Source organism: Mytilus californianus, unplaced genomic scaffold (genome assembly GCF_021869535.1).
Source record: "Mytilus californianus isolate M0D057914Y unplaced genomic scaffold, xbMytCali1.0.p SCAF_1, whole genome shotgun sequence".
In the NCBI taxonomy this organism is placed as follows: domain Eukaryota; kingdom Metazoa; phylum Mollusca; class Bivalvia; order Mytilida; family Mytilidae; genus Mytilus; species Mytilus californianus.
This window is the reverse complement of record NW_026262581.1, coordinates 107,578,006-107,598,617: the sequence shown is the minus strand read 5'-3', so window position 1 is coordinate 107,598,617 and position 20,612 is coordinate 107,578,006. Positions and strand designations below refer to the sequence as shown.

At 31.6% G+C, this 20,612-nt stretch overlaps 1 protein-coding gene across 1 annotated transcript in view; it reads right to left on the bottom strand.

Annotated features, from left to right (window-relative positions):
• Positions 1-574: 574 nt before the first annotated feature.
• The window catches only part of LOC127729528 (ubiquitin carboxyl-terminal hydrolase 15-like), a 57,670-nt gene continuing 37,632 nt past the window's right edge, over positions 575-20,612 (bottom strand). The window contains exons 13-21 of the mRNA XM_052237367.1: positions 19,213-19,284; positions 17,387-17,506; positions 15,637-15,752; positions 14,331-14,596; positions 10,396-10,511; positions 9,790-9,939; positions 8,548-8,651; positions 6,218-6,306; positions 575-5,599 (exon numbers count right to left, since the gene is read on the bottom strand). Coding sequence (XP_052093327.1) covers positions 5,492-5,599; positions 6,218-6,306; positions 8,548-8,651; positions 9,790-9,939; positions 10,396-10,511; positions 14,331-14,596; positions 15,637-15,752; positions 17,387-17,506; positions 19,213-19,284 — 1,141 coding nt within the window. The 3' untranslated portion in view covers positions 575-5,491. The remainder of the gene's footprint in view (positions 5,600-6,217; positions 6,307-8,547; positions 8,652-9,789; positions 9,940-10,395; positions 10,512-14,330; positions 14,597-15,636; positions 15,753-17,386; positions 17,507-19,212; positions 19,285-20,612) is intronic.

Sequence of the window (20,612 nt, the reverse complement as noted above, 5' to 3'; positions counted from 1 at the left end):
CACCAAAAAGATTGCGTGTTCAAACCTCATTGCTGGGGGTGAAACAAATAATTTCCTTAATTAAATGTAACTTAATAAAGTGCCATTTTCCAACCTATTGAGGACATTAACTCCTGAACAGAAAAAGTGAAAATTGTCAATACCAAACTTGACCTCCATTTTGTTACCCGCACTGGTTGATCGGTTCACAAGTTATTGCACAGAAATGACATGTAGTGCCATTTTCTAATCGATTCAGGACATATCACCTGAGCTGTAAAAGTGAAAATCATCAATATCGAACTTGACCTCCATCTAGACATTAGTAACTGCATATCAAAAATTGATAAACACTGGCTGAACAGTTATGGAAAATAGTGACAGCAGCCTGCCCGCCTTCCATACTACACCAATTTAATAATCAGATTTTTCCTTAAATCCCTGTTAAAAATTAGACCTGATTTAAAAGGCCTACTTCTATGACCAATTACTGGTATCAAGACCTAAACCAATCAGCCTCATCATATGCTTACCCCACAGCTATTACTATTTGATTTCAAAGGCACTAGTGGTTTATAAAAATAAAATAGATAAATCAAACTGTGTACAAGTTTATTTAGACATTACTTGGTCAATAGAAGAGTGAAAGCACTGTAAAATACAAAAGGTTTTACTAACAAAAAAAACAAAACTGTGTATTGTCAGACTTGACCAGACTGATATTTTATTTCAAATAAAATAAATGTTAAATCTTTTACTGTGGTATTTATGAACCACATGTGGTTATCGCCATACTTTTGTCAAAAAGTTATGGTGTAACAAAGGTATTTATGTGTGTACAAAATGATGTACAGATATAACCATCATATTTGTATGTAAACAGATTTCTAATCAGAACATAAGATTATCACCTTTTTCTTGTGTCGATAGATTAAATCATTATCTCTTCATTGTTGTTGCCAAGCTTTAACAATAATAAGTTAGCTCTTTTCAGTGGAAGATACCACCAACTCTAATCCAACAAAGGATGGCTTCATAGAATGTGATGCTAAAATGCCTTTTACAATGACAACTTTAATAACTGTCCAAGGCCTAAGAACAGAATTAATACTACAAAAAACAGGTTTTTATCAACTTGTGTTTTAATGAAATACATAGAGCCTTCACTACTGGACAAGTCTGACAATTATTGCAAACTTTTACTTGCAAGGAAAAAAACCATTAAAATTGTAATACAAACACATCCATACATCATAAATTATCATTCATAACTTCTTCAACATTTATACATTATACAAAACCAATATTGATAAAAATATCATAGCTTTTACCCCCGTCATTCAATTATAAAGAATAGATATATAATTAATAGTGAAATACAAATATAGGATTTATTCTGAAATTTTTATAAGGTTCAGCAATCAATAAAATAGTTTGTGCCATGAAATTTACATTGTTCCATTCCAAAGCAAGCAATGTTTATACATAATTTTTCAATATTAATCTTAATTAAGTACACAAATAAGGTGTAAACTAAGTTGGAATTTTTGTTTATACATTTTTATATTGTGTGCCCTGCTTTTAACAGTAAACAGAAAGATAAATTGTTGTTCTTCCAATAAGTATCTAAATAAAAATAAAATGCTTCGCTGGGGCGCAGCTTGATACGACCGCAGAGGTCGAACCCTGAACAGTTGGGGCAAGTATGGACACAACATTCAAGCTTGATACAGCTCTGAATTTGGATTGTTATTAAATATTTGACACAGCATAGGTTTCTGACACAGAAAGAATGTGGTCTAAGAACTTGAATTTTTTTAATTTACCTATTATGGTCCAATGTCCAAAATCAAAACACATGGTTAGATTCAGCATATCAAAGAACCCCATATATTCAATTTTTGTTAAAATCAAACAAAGTTTAATTTTGGACCCCAACTTGGACAAACTTGAAAACTGGGCCCATAATCAAAAATCTAAACACATGTTTAGATTCAGCATATCAAAGAACCCCAAGAATTCAATTTTTGCTAAAATCAAACTAAGTTTAATTTTGGACCCTTTGGACCTTAATGTAGACCAATTTAAAAAACGGGACTTAAAATTAAAAATCTAAATACACGGTTAGATTTGGAATATCAAAGAACCCCAATAATTCAATTTTTGATGAAATCAAACAAAGTTTAATTTTGGACCCTTTTGACCTCAATATGAACCAATTTGATAGCGGGGCCCACAAATAAAAACTCTAAATTCATGGTTAGATTCAGCATATCAAAGAACCCCATATATTCAATTTTTGTTGAAATCAAAAAAAGTTTAATTTTGGACCCCAACTTGGACCAACTTGAAAACTGGGCCCATAATCAAAAATCTAAAAACATGGTTAGATTCAGCATATCAAAGAACCCCAAGAATTCAATTTTCGATGAAATCAAACAAAGTTTAATTTTGGACCCTTTTGACCTCAATATGAACCAATTAGATAACGGGGTCCACAAATAAAAAATCTAAATACATGGTTAGATTCAGCATATCAAAGAACCCCATATATTCAATTTTTGTTGAAATCAAACAAAGTTTAATTTTGGACCCCAATTTGGACCAACTTGAAAACTGGGCCAAAAATCAAAAATCTAAATACATGTTTAGATTCAGCATATCAAAGAACCTCATATATTCAATTTTTGCTAAAATCAAACAAAGTTTAATTTTGGACCCTTTGGACATTAATGTAGACCAATTTGAAAACTGGACCCAAAATTAAAAATCTAAATACACTGTTAGATTCGGCATAACAAATAAATAAATGTGATCAAAGATTTTACAAATCTAATGCGCCCATACTGTGCAATTAAAGATTACTTCTTGAAATTTTTCAATATTTGAAATTTGAAAAAAAAATAATATTTGAAGAATAATTCTTTTTAATTTCTGAAATCTGAAATGAGAAAAAATTGGCCCCCCACAATTTCTTTTTATCCCCCCCCCCTTTTTCCCCCAAAAAAATTCTTTCCCTCAAGATATGGTCATAATCTCAATTCAAATTTCCAATGGAGTTGGCAACCATAATTACCCATTTAAATTTACCATAGTGCTAACTTAATCTATTTTATAATAGAAATAATAAAAATATAGTGTCAAATCTTTCATATGGATTTTTTTGTAAAAAAAAAAGATGAAAACATTTGCAGATATTTTTACTGGTCTTCCTTTATAAATATGCATTTCTTTAAACATAATTTAAAAGCAGTGTAAGGGAAGTAACCAAAACGTTGTATTTGGATTACCTCCCTTACACTGTTTTAGATTATCTTTATTGTTCATTAACCATTACTTTATACATAATTTAAAAGCAGTGTAAGGGAGATAATTTCAATGATGTATTTGATTTATCTCCCTTACACTGCTTTAAATTATGTTTTGTACTAAAGTATTTGTCCATTAACCAGGACAACCTTGTTTTTCCCCCTTTTTTGCCCCTAATTCCTAAACGGTTTGAGCCATAACCCCCCAAAGCAAATCCTAACCATCCCTTTGTGGTATGGAAACTTGTAGTATAATTTCAGAGAGATCCATACACCGTTCCACAGTTATTGTCTGGAAACTAGAAAATGCTCATTTTTGGCCCCTAATTCCTTAACTGTTGGTACCATAACCCCCAAAATCAATCCCAACCTTCCTTTTGTGGTATTTAACCTTATGGTCAAATTTCAAAAAGATCCATTCACTTAAACTAAAGTTAGAGTGCGAAAACCAATATGTATTCGGACGACGACGCCGGACGACGACGACGACGACGACGCCAACGTCATACCAATATACGACCACAAAATTTTTTTGCGGTCGTATAAAAATATTCCAACTTTATATCATAGTTTACTGTGGTATAAAAACAGGACAGCATAAGTTTGGAATTTATACAGCTTATTACAATCAACTGGATTTTTTGGGTCTATAAAGCTGTAGACTTCAATCTTGTGCACTGAACTATGACAGAAAAAAGTTATTGATTTCTCTACTGGTGGATGGCCTTGGCAAAGCCTATTTTTGAATCATTATAACTAAATATTTCAAGGTTTATTTATAAATTCACAGACCAAAAACTTCTTCCTTGAGGAATTTCTATATTCATTTTGTTTTTCAAAGGTATATATCTAATCTTTGCCAAAAAAGGAAACTGAATTGTAATTTTACTCTACTGTTTGAAATAATTCTTTTTTTTTAAATTATTTTTAAAGAGACGTGGAAATATGGACACATCATTATGTATAAATGTATTAACACCTTAACATTCCTTTTTCTATTTACACTGAGGCATCTTATATGAAACAGGAATTTTACATATATACTTGTACAGCATTAGTTAATTAAAACATACACTATTGGCAAACAAACAGGTAATTTCTATAAACAATACACATGGCAGACCTCTAAATAGAGAATAATAGCTGAATAAGAAATCTATTCATACTTTTTCTCAGTTAAATGAATCAATTTGACATCTAAATAACTTATTGCTGATGCCATTACTATGCTAACAAACTATAGATCAACAGAAAATGGTAATGTTTATGTATTATATTACAATATCTTGTTGAAAATACATATCCTTCAAATATACTGGAGGCACCAAAATCCATTAAACTGTGACATAGCATACAAAGATGCATAACGCTAGCTATTTTCTCCCCTCAACATGCTAAATACACATTTAAATTTACAATATGAATGTAACCATTATACTACGGTTAGTGGTTTTAATGGTTTATATCTTATTTAAAGTTTAGCACTTTCATGTACATGGTTTAAAATAGTAAATAAAATGTCAATGCAAAATCTAGGCTGTTTTAATACCAGTATATATTTTCAGTATATATGTATGTAGAGCTATAAATTGTATGTCTGAATAAAAATTTGTCACATATGTTCTGCTATCAACACTGAAGATAGCTCTACTTTCTGTTCATTTCATATTATTCGTAGCAGGTTGCATATACATAGCTAAGAATTTCATGTCATTTATAGTGTCTTTATACCATAATATTTATAATAGATAGTAATTCAATCTAACTATTCCATTTATGTAAACAACAGATTGTATATATACCCGTTTGATTTCCATGACATATTCTATCTGAACATTGGCTAAAATAAATGTTGTGAACTTTTCAAAATATCCAAGCAATAATGTAAATATACCAATTTGTCAGAAAAAGCTGTCAACTCATATATAATTTCGTCTATATCCTAATAAGTTTTACAAAATCTATGACTATTAAACATGGTTGGTAACATTAAGACAAATTTCCCCTTGCATTATATTTTTGGTTACACTGTTTTCATGTTTACTCTCGTCTTTGAAAAAGTAAGAAAAAAGTAAATCTGAATGATCTTAGATGACTGTCTTGAAACAACAAATACAAAAGTTCTTTATCACATCAGCTTGTAGATTCTACTTCCTGCCTGTCATATAACTGACAGTTGTGGAAAATTAAGTTTTAAGATAACATTATGTTTCCATCTGTTCACACTGACCATTCATTGTGGTAGAACTTGACTTAGAATGAGGCTGACACTGAGTCTGTTTCTGATACACTACTACATAAGCTGCCTTTGACTAAAACAAGTAAATTTAAAAAATAGAATAAGCAAATATGTGGTAAACTTCAAAAAGTTCTTTAACATTAATTTACTAATAGAAAAAAGTTCTAAAATAAAGAATTGGCAATATAAGTAAATCATCTAACAAATATAATCATTCAGATATCAATTATTCTGTGTTTTAATTTATTAATAGTTTGTTCATGGCATGGCACAGGATCATCCTCCTTTACTGTTTATGATATTGCTGTATGAAACTAACTGATATTATAGTGTAGGATAGTATAACTTCATATTAACAGGTTAAGTACAATGAGCTTGCTATTGGTAACTGCCAGCATTATTTGATATGGAATAATCTTGATTTATTTTCTTTTGTACCCATGTCTTTGTTACAATTTGTACTGCTATTTTACGGTTAGTTGCTTTTCTTGTTCTGATTTGGGTTTGTTCTTTTATCCACTTTCTGTTAGTCCACTGATAAAGATTAAAAAGTGGAGGGTTGAAGTATTGAAATAAGAATTAAACCACACCAAATAGCCTTAAAAATTCAGATTTACCTGACTTCTATTTTTTTTGTCAGTCTAACCTTGCTTAAAGCAACTCAAAGGATTAACATGAAGGTGGTACTTACAACAGCATCATCTTCTGATGACGAGGACACACTAGAATCATCAAAGTAATACCATTCACTGTTTTCTTTGTTCTTACCATAAGCTGTGTCTGTAATATTTAAATCTAAACTACAGTTTTATTATAATGGTTATTATATACAAATGGTCAGATAAGCAGATTTGAGCTCTGACATTAAATTCTGCATGAAACATTCAAGCAGAATAGATTTCTTAAAAGAATATATTAAAAAGCTGTTTTTTTGGTTGTTAACATTTGTAGTAAGCAGGTTGCAGCTCTATCATTAAATTCTGCACGAAACATTCAAGAATAGATTTGTTGCAAATATATATTTAAGCTGTCACCTTTTTTTGTATTGCCTTTGGTTTGCTATCTCACTGATATAAACTATATATGACAATTCATCCTATCTTTTCATAATAAAATGCTCCGCAGGGCGCAGCTTGTTACGACCGCAGAGGTCGAACCCTGAACAGTTGGGGCAAGTATGGACACAACATTCAAGCTTGATACAGCTCTGAATTTGGATTGTGATTAAATATTTGACACAGCATAGGTTTCTGACACAGAATGAATGTGGTCTAAGAACTTAAAAATTTAAAATTGGACATTCACCTATTATGGTCCAATATCCAAAATCTAAATACATGGTTAGATTCAGCATATCAAAGAACCCCAAGAATTCAATTTTTGATGAAATCAAACAAAGTTTAATTTTGGACCCTTTGGACCTCAATGTGGACCAATTTAAAAACGGGGCCCAAAATCCAAAAACCTTAATACACGGTTAGATTCAGCATATTAAAGAACCCCAAAAATTCAAGAATAAAACCCCATTGAAAATGGTCAAGAAATAAGCAATTTATACGAAGTATCTTCTTTTGCACAATACTGTGCGATTGAATATTTCTTGCGATTGAATATTTCTTGCTATTGCGCAATATTGCACAATTGACAATTTCTTGCTTTTGCGCAATATTGTGCTATTGGATATTTCTTGCTATTGCGCAATACTGTGCAATTGAAGATTTCTTGCTATTGCGCAATACTGTGCAATTGAAGATTTCTTGCTATTGTGCAATACTGTGCAATTGAAAATTTCTTGCTATTGCACAATACTTATTATATAATAATTTACACATCATGTTTGGTGTGTATCTCCTACCATATCATTATTATTTGCTTTTAAATATAAATCAGAAATAACCAACTTAAAATTGAAAATTTTAAAAGAAAAAAAAAGGAAAACCCCCCCCCCCCCCCCCCCCAAATTTGTTGAACCCCCTTATGATTCATCACCCCCAAACTCAATCCCAGCCTTCCCTTTGTGGTATGGTACCTTGCAGTACAATTTCAGAGAGATCCATACACTTGAACACAAGTTATTGTCTGGAAACTAGAAAAATGCTTATTTTTGGCCCCATTTTGGCCCCTTATTCCTAAACGTTTCGGGCAATTACCCCCAAACTCAATTCCAGCTTTCCCTTTGTGATATGGAACCTTGTAGTACAATTTCAGAAAGATCCATACACTAACACACAAGTTATTGTCATGAAACTGAAAAATGCTTGTTTTTTGCCCCTTTTTTGGCCCCTAATTCCTAATATTTTGAGGCAATTACCCCCAAAATCAATCCCAGCATTCCCTTTGTGATATGGAACCTTGTGGTACAATGTCAGAGAGATCCATACACTAACACACAAGTTATGTCTGGAAGTTACAAAAATGCTTATTTTTGGCCCCTTTTTGGCCCCTAATTCCTTAACTGTTGGTACCATAACCCCCAAAATCAATCCCAACCTTCCTTTTGTGGTATTGAACCTTATGGTAAAATTTCATAGAGATCCATTCACTTAAACTAAAGTTAGAGTGCGAAAACCAATGTGTCTTCGGACGACGACGACGCCAACGTCATACCAATATACGACCGCAAAATTTTTTGCGGTCGTATAAAAACTCCATACCTCAATAATGCTTATCTTTCAAATGACAAAGCTACCATCTAAAACTACAGAATAAGGAAGCCTTACAACAGATATGATAAATGATAGTTGTGTTACTTGCTTATTGTCTGATATAACAATCTTATGCAAGGGTTGAACTTTTGATTCTGTTGTATTCAATTCAAGATTTAAATTTAACAATTGATGTGGGAAATTTAGATCATAAATGCTCCACTAGCATTTACTGATATTTTTTTCCTGTATTTTTGAATGATATAAGAACACATATGCACTGAAATTTCTAATGAGATATAAACATACAGAAAGAAATATTAATAAATATAACACCACAGTAAATAAGATTTGCTAGGTTTATTTCTGAACTTACAATGTCCCCCTCCAAGGCCTCCATAATGGTTCGATACAGCTATCAGGTCATAATTAGCAGCTCCATGGTTGTTGTTTATCATATATTTGTTCATGTTTAGTCCTCTGAAAAATAAACAGTTCATTTACTTTAATTTTCATAAGATCTGCAAATGTTTAGTAAAAACCGGTGTCATATATTAGTTGTATCAAGACTTCTTATTCAAGTATTCAAGACTTGTAATTGCACCATATTTTTCAAAATATAAAGAAAATCAAAGCAGGAATGCCCTTAAAAGGCACTTTCTATAAAATAAATAGTTAATTAATAGGGAATGACACAGATGATGCCCCCGCTTGCATATCATATAAATTTATAAAGGGACATAACTGAAGAATGGTAAAAGTGATGCTACCCAAATTTGTACTTGATCTCAGTTTTGTAGTAATAAGTATTATGTATAAGTTTCATAACATTTGGTTGAGGCTAACTTAAGTTAGAGAACGGAAAATTTGTAAAGGGGTGTAACTCTAGAACAGTAAAAGTGACACAACCAAAATTTAAACTTGATCTGTATTTTGTGTTAATAAGCATTGTGTATAAGTTTCATAACATTTGGTTGAGGCTAACTTAAGTTAGAGAACTGAAACGAAAAATTCAGCAATTTTACCATTTGTAAAGGGGCATAACTCTAGAACGGTTACAGTGACACCACCAAAATTCAAACTTGATCTGTATTTTGTGGTAATAAGCATTGTGTATAAGTTTCATAACATTTGGTTGAGGCAAACTAAAGTTAGAGAACGGAAACGAAACATTTAGCAATTTTTCCATTTGTAAAGGGCATAACTCTAGAACGGTTAAAGTGACGCCACCAAAATTCAAACTTGATCTGTGTATTGTGGTAATAAGCATTTTATATAAGTTTCATAACATTTGGTTGAGGCAAACTACAGTTAGAGAATGGAAACCAACTTTGGGACGTACGTACGTACGGACAAGGGTAAAACTTAATGGTACAATACCTTAAACTATAACATTAACCTTATAGGGGACAGACAGACAGTGCATAAAACCATAAAACAACAATGCCCCCTACAATCATAGGCAGGGGGTAATAACCATTAATACATATTGTAAACAATATGTTGACTCATTAATACTCCAATTAGATGTTTTTGAGAGTTTAATAGGCATTCATTTTACATGTAATTGAATAGTCAACAAGATAAGATATTTAGAGACATTTAAGCTGTTAGTTACCTTGGAGGACATTCCACCATTACATCTATTTTGTCTCGGAAGTATCGGTTGTAGGAAAATCTCTTCAGGTGAATGATTAGAACATCTGGTAAAGACCATAAGTCAAATTTCTTGGTTGCTTGTTGATGTTTCTTACACTTGGGACAATACCTAAAACACATCAAAAACATTGTCATTGTAAAAAAAATTTGAATGCTTCGAATCCACTTTATATTTTGTTTTAAACTGTATTTTCATGGATATTTGATTTTGTGGTTTTACAAAAGTTTGCATCCAAGTCTATAGATAATGTTCACTTCATTGAACATTTAAATTTTTGTTTTACCTGTATGCAAGAAATCCACAACCATTGGTATCCAACGAATACTAATGAATCCGCAGTATCTCATTAAATGATTTTAGTTTTCTGGAGATGAAAAACTAGTGTTCTCTTATTTGTAGATTTACCATAAAAGTTGGTACTTTTCCTGTCAACTTTAAATGAGTTTAATTTTCCTTAATCCACGAAAATTGATATCAACGAGAATAAATAATAAAATGCTCCACCGGGCAAATTTTGCGATTGTAAACAAAAATTTCAAGTTCCATATTTCAGTATTAACATACCATAAATCATTTTCCCCTAGTTGTTCCTCTTTGGTAAACAAATCCAAACAATCTCCAAGTTGAATAACTTGTTTCTTCTGAGGTTTGTGATTAATACTTTCATCTTGTTCAAAGTCCTAAATATAATATGAAAAAAATTACTTATTGGTAAGACAATAGTCATTGATAAAACTTTTTATACATTTATAGCAAGTGACATTCCCATGCCTGAAAATAAACAATCAAAATCTGTCTGCTCATTTAAGAAATTTAAGAAATATTGGATCTGTTGGAAATTTTAGACAAACTTTTGAAAGGCCATGAAGAAGTTAGTTTGGTGTCAGAATGAAACATCTGTAGAAAAGTAGTCAAACTTAAAAAGTTCTGGAATACATCACAAAAGTTGTTACGGTGTGTTAATTTGACTTGATGGAATCAAAACTATATTAAATTTACTTTTTTTCCTGTTCACTTTGTACAAAAAGTATATTTTCTTATCCTGTTTCAGTTAAGCAGGTGCTAGGTTTAAAATTGTGGCTTCCACATTAACACTCAAATGCTAAGTTTAATTTCTTACCTCAATCAGCAAACTTATAAGTAGAAATGCATTTAATTTTTATTTAAATAAAGACATCTAGGTTGAGTTTACCTTATTGAACCAATTTTTTTCACCTTGGGAAAAACATAGAAGAAATCTTAAACTTATTTACAAAAAAAGATTAAAAGAATAAGATTAAAAGGGGAGTCACCTTAGACGATTTAATTTTATTCAGTTCAAGAGATTGTCCTTATTCTCAGAGAAGACTAGAGTGATCTACTTTTAAAAATATAATGTTACGTAGCAAGAAAACAGAACAGTTCAGAACTTTTTTTCCCACAAAATATTAAAAAGATTTGTAAGAGGTTCCACGTAACCCTGTGTCTCACCTGTGATTACTGCTGTCAGTGTAAAAGTGTAATGTTGACTTAAAAAGTGAGTCCATTTATCAGTAAAATACAGAATTTAACAAAAATTACTGTAAAAAAAATAAAATGCTTCGCTGGGCGCAGCTTGATACGACCGCAGAGGTCGAACCCTGAACAGTTGGGGCAAGTATGGACACAACATTCAAGCTTGATACAGCTCTGAATTTGGATTGTGATTAAATATTTGACACAGCATAGGTTTCTGACACAGAAAGAATGTGGTCTAAGAACTTCAATTTTTTTAATTTACCTATTATGGTCCAATGTCCAAAATCAAAATACATGGTTAGATTCAGCATATCAAAGAACCCCATATATTCAATTTTTGTTGAAATCAAACAAAGTTTAATTTTGGACCCCAACTTGGACAAACTTGAAAACTGGTCCCATAATCAAAAATCTAAACACATGTTTAGATTCAGCATATCAATGTACCCTAAGAATTCAATTTTTGTTAAAATCAAACTAAGTTTAATTTTGGACCCTTTGGACCTTAATGTAGACCAATTAAAAAAAAAACGGGACCCAAAATTAAAAATCTAAAAACATGGTTAGATTTGGCATATCAAAGAACCCCAATAATTCAATTTTTGATGAAATCAAACAAAGTTTAATTTTGGACCCTTTTGACCTAAATATGAACCAATTTGATAGCGGGCCCACAAATAAAAAATCTAAATACATGGTAAGATTCAGCATATCAAAGAACCCCATATATTCAATTTTTGTTGAAATCAAACAAAGTTTAATTTTGGACCCCAATTTGGACCAACTTGAAAACTGGGCCAAAAATCTAAATACATGTTTAGATTCAGCATATCAAAGAACCCCATATATTCAATTTTTGTTGAAATCAAACAAAGTTTAATTTTGGACCCCAACTTGGACCAACTTGAAAACTGGTCCCATAATCAAAAATCTAAACACATGTTTAGATTCAGCATATCTAAACCCCAAAAATTCAATTTTTGTTAAAATCAAACTAAGTTTAATTTTGGACCCTTTGGACCTTAATGTAGACCAATTCAAAAAACGGGACCCAAAATTAAAAATCTAAATACACAGTTAGATTTGGCATATCAAAGAACCCCAATAATTCAATTTTTGATGAAATCAAACAAAGTTTAATTTTGGACCCTTTTGACCTAAATATGAACCAATTTGATAGCGGGCCCACAAATAAAAAATCTAAATACATGGTAAGATTCAGCATATCAAAGAACCCCATATATTCAATTTTTGTTGAAATCAAACAAAGTTTAATTTTGGACCCCAATTTGGACCAACTTGAAAACTGGGCCAAAAATCTAAAATCTAAATACATGTTTAGATTCAGCATATCAAAGAACCCCATATATTCAATTTTTGTTGAAATCAAACAAAGTTTAATTTTGGACCCCAACTTGGACCAACTTGAAAACTGGGCCCATAATCAAAAATCTAAACACATGTTTAGATTCAGCATATCAAATAACCCCAAGAATTCAATTTTTGTTAAAATCAAACTAAGTTTAATTTTGGACCCTTTGGACCTTAATGTAGACCAATTTAAAAAACAGGACCCAAAATTAAAAATCTAAATACACGGTTAGATTTGGCATATCAAAGAACCCCAATAATTCAATTTTTGATGAAATCAAACAAAGTTTAATTTTGGACCCTTTTGACCTCAATATGAACCAATTTGATAGCGGGGTCCACAAATAAAAAATCTAAATACATGGTTAGGTGCAGCATATCAAAGAACCCCATATATTCAATTTTTGTTGAAATCAAACAAAGTTTAATTTTGGACCCCAATTTGGACCAACTTGAAAACTGGGCCAAAAATCAAAAATCTAAATACATATTTAGATTCAGCATATCAAAGAACCCCATATATTCAATTTTTGTTAAAATCAAACAAAGTTTAATTTTGGACCCTTTGGACCTTAATGTAGACCAATTTGAAAACTGGACCCAAAATTAAAAATCTAAATACACGGTTAGATTCGGAATAACAAATAAATAAATGTGGTCAAAGATTTTACAAATCTAATGCGCCATACTGGTCTTCCTTTATAAATATGCATTTCTTTAAACATAATTTAAAAGCAGTGTAAGGGAAGTAACCAAAACGTTGTATTCTGATTACCTCCCTTACACTGTTTTACATTATCTTAATTGTTCATTAACCATTACTTTATACATAATTTAAAAGCAGTGTAAGGGAGATAATTTCAATGATGTATTTGATTTATCTCCCTTACACTGCTTTAAATTATGTTTTGTACTAAAGTATTTGTCCATTAATGAGGACATCCTTGTTTTTCCCCCTTTTTTGCCCCTAATTCTTAAACGATTTGAGCAATAACCCCCCAAAGCAAATCCTAACCATGCCTTTGTGGTATGGAAACTTGTAGTATAATTTGAGAGAGATCCATACACCGTTCCACAGTTATTGTCTGGAATCTAGAAAATGCTTATTTTTGGCCCCTTTTTGGCCCCTAATTCCTTAACTGTTGGTACCATAACCCCCAAAATCAATCCCCACCTTCCTTTTGTGGTATTGAACCTTATGGTAAAATTTCATAGAGATCCATTCACTTAAACTAAAGTTAGAGTGCGAAAACTAATGCGTATTCGGACGACGACGCTGGACGACGACGACGCCAACGTCATACCAATATACGACCACAAAAATTTTTTTGCGGTCGTATAAAAATTAGTCCATTTACTAGTTAAATACGGAAAAATGAAAATAAATATTTTCAAAATTTTGATCTGGATACTGTATTTTGGTCATAAAAAAGCTTCTGTCCAAATTTCATGAAATTTGGATTATTCCATGAAGGTTTAATAAAATTATTGATGTCCAAAAAAACTTCTAACCACAGACTGAACCTAAATGTAGATGATGCTGATGATGGGATCTAGGATCACTGTCTTGATTTCGCGACATAAAAGTTGCAGGCTCGACAAAAATGAGGTAATATTTCAATAAGATATACCTCAGCAGCTTTGTCATCATAAAACTTTTCCTGGGCTAACGGATTCCAATCTACAGCTACATAAGTCCTATTACTAAGTTTGAGAGGCTGTCCATCTTGTGCCATTTTATATCCTAATTCTGTACTGCCATAAGAATTGACCAAAGTAAATTTACACATTAAAGGGGATGGCTTTTGAATTTTATCATGTCCATTCACTTCACCATTGATATCTCCATTGTGCAGATTTTCTTTGGTATCACCTGATGTATCCATCTGTGTATCATCTATAAATGAAATATAATATTCAAATCATGTCAATTACCTGCTAAGAGAAACACACATCCAGTGACCAACATAATATTTAATGAAAGTTGCAATGGTTAAGTATCACTGTCAAAGGAGAAGGTCTGATAAGGGCTTATTTCGCCCTAAATTCGAAGTAAATCTGATGAAAGATTTTTGACATTTTTTAAACACTTAAGTGTCTACTTCAGTAGATTCAATAAGTTTATGATAAAGATTTGAACTGATTTGGTCATAAAGATGCTTAAATGCAAGCTTAAATATGAAGAATCTATCAAATATGCCATAAAACATCACTTTTCAGATGGTTTTTGTCTCAAATGGAAGTGGCCACATTCGTGTTCAGTCTCAACATTTATATATGTTATGTATAATCATTAAATACAACATATATTTAAATATTAAGGCTGAACACAAGTGTGACCACTTCCATTTTAGACCAAAACTGTCTTAAAATTAGCACAAATGCCAAAATTGTGAAGATTTCAGTATTTTTGCATGAAAGAATTCTGCTACTACCTGATGCATGTGCATTGTATTGTCAAAACAGATCATATTTATGTAACAAAAATATTCTACTTTCCAATAAATAGCTAAAAATTTACATTTTTGACAACGTTGTAAAAACGCTATATTTTGAGCCAAAAAAGGGTCTTACCGGGCCTACTCCTTTGAATCTAAGGTTGCACATCTTTTTGTTAATTATTTTGTTGTTTATCTTGATGTATTCAAAAATAAGTTTCATGCATATGTAATGCAATCATATTAAATTAAACCCGAACTAAATATCAAAGAATTTCCCATGATCATTGAAGCATAAAATGTAGGTCACACCATCCTCCTGTCAATACTTTAAGTACTGGTTAACATGCGTGCCATACGGGCTATGTAAATACTTGTACTTTCAGAAATGAAGAAATAGTATTTGGATTAACCTTTAAATCTCTTAATTTCCACAATCCATTATATTAAACAAAAGTACACCAAAGTAAATTCTGAATATTTAAACAATAAATAATACCATCTTTCTTCTCCTCATCAGAATCTTTCTCATCTTCACTTGTACCATTCACCATCTCCCCATCTTTTTCTACTAACCACCATTTGTCATCTTCAGCAGGCATCTTCACATATCGTCTTTATAAAATATAAAAAAATGTTCAATTCAATAGATCCTTTATCTAAATTAAAAATTCTTACTATAATAAAATGCTCAGCAGGGTGCAGCTTGATACGACAGCAAAAGTTGAACCCTGAACAGTTGGGGCAAGTATAGACAGAACATTCAAGCTTGAAACAGCTCTGAATTTGGATTGTAATTAAGTATTTGACACAGCATAGGTTTTTGACACAGAATGAATGTGGTCTGAGAACTTTGAAATTGGACATTTACCTATGTTGGTCCAATATCCAAAATCTAAATACATGGTTAGATTCAGCATATCAAAGAACCCAAAGAATTCAGTTTTTGATGAAATCAAATTTTAATTTTGGACCCTTTAGACCCCAATGTGGATCAATTTGATAACAGGGCCTAAAATCTAAATATACAGTTAATTGTTGAATTCAAACAAAGTTTAATATTGGACCCCAATTTGGACCAACTTGAAAACTGGGCCCAAAATCCAAAATCTAAATACATGTTTAGATTCAGCAAATCAAAGAACCCCAAGAATTCAATACATGGTTAGATTCAGCATATCAAAGAACCCCAAGAATTCAGTTTTTGATGAAATCAAACAAATTTTAATTTTAGACCCTTTAGACCCCAATGTTGATTAATTTAAAAACGGGGCCTAAAATCTAAATACAGTTAAATGGTTGAATTCAAACAAAGTTTCATATTGGACCCCGATTTTGACCAACTTGAAAACTGGGCCCAAAATCTAAATACATGTTTAGATTCAGCAAATCAAAGAACCCCAAGAATTCAATTTTGGTTGAAATAAAAATGAGTTTAATTTGGACCCTTAGGACCTTAATGTAGACCAGTTTGAAAATGGGGCCCAAAATAAAAATTCTAAATACAGTTAAATTCAGCATATCAAAGAACCTCAATAATTCAATTTCTTATGAAATCAAACCTAGTTTGATTTTGGACCCTTTGAACCTCAATGGGGACCAATTTAAAAATGGGGCCCAAAATCCAAAATCTGAATACATGGTTGGAATCAGCATATTAAAGAATCCCAAGAATTTAAGACTCTGAATTAAACCCCTTTGAAACTGGTCAAGAAATAAGAAATTTATACAAAGTATTATAAAATTTTTGGCCCCTTTTTCCTAAATGCTTTGGGCCATAACCCAAAAATCAGTCCCAACCTTCATTTTGAGGAATGGAACCTTATGGTACAATTTCATAGAGATCCAGACAGTTATACAAAAGTTATTGTCTTGAACAAGAAAAATGCTTATTTTTGGCCCCTTATTCCTAAACAGTTAGGACAATAACCCTTAAAATCAATCCCAACTTTCCTTTTTGTGGTATGGTACCTTGTGGTACAATTTCATAGAGATCCTTTCACTTATTCTCAAGTTATTGTCTGGAAACCTAATGTCTTTGGACGACAACAACGACAATGTCATACCATTATACAGTCACAAAAATGTTGCAGTCGTATAATAAGTATTTAATAATTTTTTTTAATAGTTTTCAACAAAACTGTTTGAGAGCAAAGTCAAAATAAAAATAACTTATATGCTATATTTATATTGCATTGGTTATCATGGTTATTTTAATCATTCATTATTTTATTGGTAAAATTACTTACGATATTCTGTGAAGTAAAGTGTTGTAAAAAGATTCATATGTACAATTTTTCTTAGATACTGGCAGCAGTAATGGTTGACCAAAGAGCTGAAATGAACCACTGTGGTAACTGTTTCTACTTCTGAAATTGTACAAATCAACAATCCAGTAATTAATCTGTAAATTTATCTCAATAAGTGAAATTTTAATAGTGTAAAAATATGTAAGTGTTTGGTAAAAAGGAAGTTGTTGAGTGATCAATCTGAAAACACATCACACGGTATAGCTGACTTATATAAACCCTGAAACCAAATTTCAGAAATCCTTGTAATGTAGTTCCTGAGAAAAATGTGGCGAAAATTTTCAACTTGGATGTCATGTGTAAAATGATGTAAGTGTTCGGTAAACAGGAAGTTGTAAACTATGTAAAAGTTTCAAAGTCAATGAACCTTAATTAGGGGGTAGGGTTATATAATCTCCATGAAACTTGAAATTGCCAATACATTTGCATACCGAATATCATTGACTTAACATTAATGGTTCATCTAAAACTGACCTAATCACAAACTAATACATGTAAACTAAGCAAAAGTTTCAAAGTCAATAGACCGTGACTGAGGGGTAAGGACCAAATATTCTCCATAGAAATGAGATGTGCTAATGCTTATACAACTGCATACCAATTATCATTGACCTACCACTAACGGTTCCCCTTAAACTGACCTAATCACAAACTAATACATGAAAACTAAGCAAAAGTTTCAAAGTCAATAGACCATGAATGAGGGGGCGGGGCCAAATAATCTCCATGGAAATGAGATATGCTAATGCTTATACAACTGCATACCAAATATCATTGACCTACCACTAGTGGTTCGCCATAAACTGACCTAATTACAAACTAATACATGTAAACTAAGCAAAGTTTCATAGTCAATAGACCTTGACTGAGGGGGCGGGTCCAAATAATCTACATGGTAATGAGATGTGCCAATGCTAATACAACTGCATACCAAATATCATTGACTTACCACTAGTGGTTCACCATGAACTAGACCTAATCACAAACTAATACATTGTTGACGCCGCTGCCGCCGGAAACAGCATACCTATGTCTTGTTTTTTGACTACTTCAAGGTGAGACAAAAATCCTTATGATGTAGTTCCCGAGAAAGATGAGACGAAAAATATTCATGGGATGGATTATGATGTAGTTCCTGAGAAAAATGGGACGAAAAATATTCATGGGACTGACAGACAAACTGAGGTAAAACAGTATACCCCCATTTTTTTAAAGCGGGGGTATAATTATGATGAATTATAATCATCAAGGTAACCAATTTTTTAGTCTTTTCAATATGCACTACCAATGGACTTGGGAGTAAAATAAGGGGTTTGTGTCTATCTGTTCCTTTAAAAATTGTTTTTTTCTATACTGGTTAAATTTTCTGTTCTAAGCGACTAACTCTTAACTAATTTGCTAATGCAAATTTTTTAACAATAGTGAATGTCCAAATCAAAACTAGGACAACTTGACCTCCACTAAAATCATAAATGATGCCAGTTAATATTTACTTGAGCATCCTTACATTTATACTTCATAGAGAACTATTTTGTCAATGGATAGAAACAAAAATTTATACAAAATTCTGTCACTTCCACTTTAAATATAATATACAGCATGAATGATACACGCTTTTTTGCATATTGAAATTGTCATTTGATTGTTGTAAGAAAAAAATGAAATATTTATAAGGTTTTTAATCTGAAGTCAGTAAAATGGCACTGTATTATAATTTGCATGAGTATCCTAAGAAATATAAATACAGGCCATGGCTGAATACGTACTTTTTCTCCCTCATATATATAGGAACAATGACTGTGTCAGGATCATCATTTGTTGAAACGGGTACTTCATATCTGTAATTAAAGACAAATTTAAAACTGAAACTTAAATAAGACTTTGCATGAAAAAATATAAGATACTATTCAGTGATTTTGCTAGCGCTCGTCATTTTCGTCATTTACGAAACGGTTTTCAAAATGATGAAAGTATTCCAAATCAATTTTCGTCACTTAATTTTGGAAAGAGTAAAAATATTTTTGCATGAAAATACTATAATTCTACCTGTCTTATTGTTTCTGACAAGTTTATGACCCTCAGCTAATTAACATTTACAACAGGTGTTATAAGTTGTGATTACAGATAATCCGCTTATCGCCATCAGATGGGTCACTAATCCGTTAATTATTTATCAACCTCAAAATTGATCATCAATATATTTTTTTCCCCAGTAAAATCAGTCAGTCCGCATTTCAATTTCAATATTTATCAAACGAGCACAATTTGCAGTTCGTTTGTCGTAGTTTCGTCATTTGAGTTTTCCCTCGGACAGTTCGCATTTTAATTTCAATATTTTCGTCATATTTGATATAACTTTCGACAATTTCGATTAAAAAGATAGAACTTTGTTCATAACATTCAGAAATGTTTTCACGAGTCAAACAGGTGCTTCCTTTACGATGAACTGTGCATGCGCGAAAGTATTCATATGAATTTAAAGACACTAAAACGTAAAATACGAAATAATTAAGTATCAAACTAAACGAGAGAGACAATTATAGTTCTTATTTAGCAAATTTAATTTAAAAAATGATAATTTCCTGCCTTTTTTAAACACGAACCAATCCGTAGATGAATCCAGATTCATTCTGAATTTATTATTCACTTGTCACTTCCCGTTTTCATTTCATTTGGAAATCGAAAGTAAACGTGATCTATTCATGATAAATTTACAATTTAAAGTCATTAGAATTGTTCCAATAAGGATTTGTACAAATCCTTGGTTCCAACTTTATAGAATTAATTCTCAATATCGCTTTAAAACGTTTTTAAGTATAAATAATGCAGTGAAATAGTCCTTACAAGTTCATTTATGCTGTGATTCCTGGTTTAAAAAAAAATGGATCCCAACTTTTGCTGATTAGAAATGTACCCTGAAACTAACTGAAGTGAAATTGTGAACTAGATTTCTAGATCTTATATCCTAATCTTCTTATTAAAGTGCCACATCAGTTAAATCATGCAGTAACTGCCTAGTATGCCTAAGTCCTTCAAAGACAAAGTCTGACAAAGATGTATAGATAGTAATATACATCCTAGGTCCCTTGCTGCTACCCAAAATAAGGTTGATTTTAATCCCGCGCAAAAGTGACTAAAGCCCTCAAAATCCTAGCTTAAACCCTGA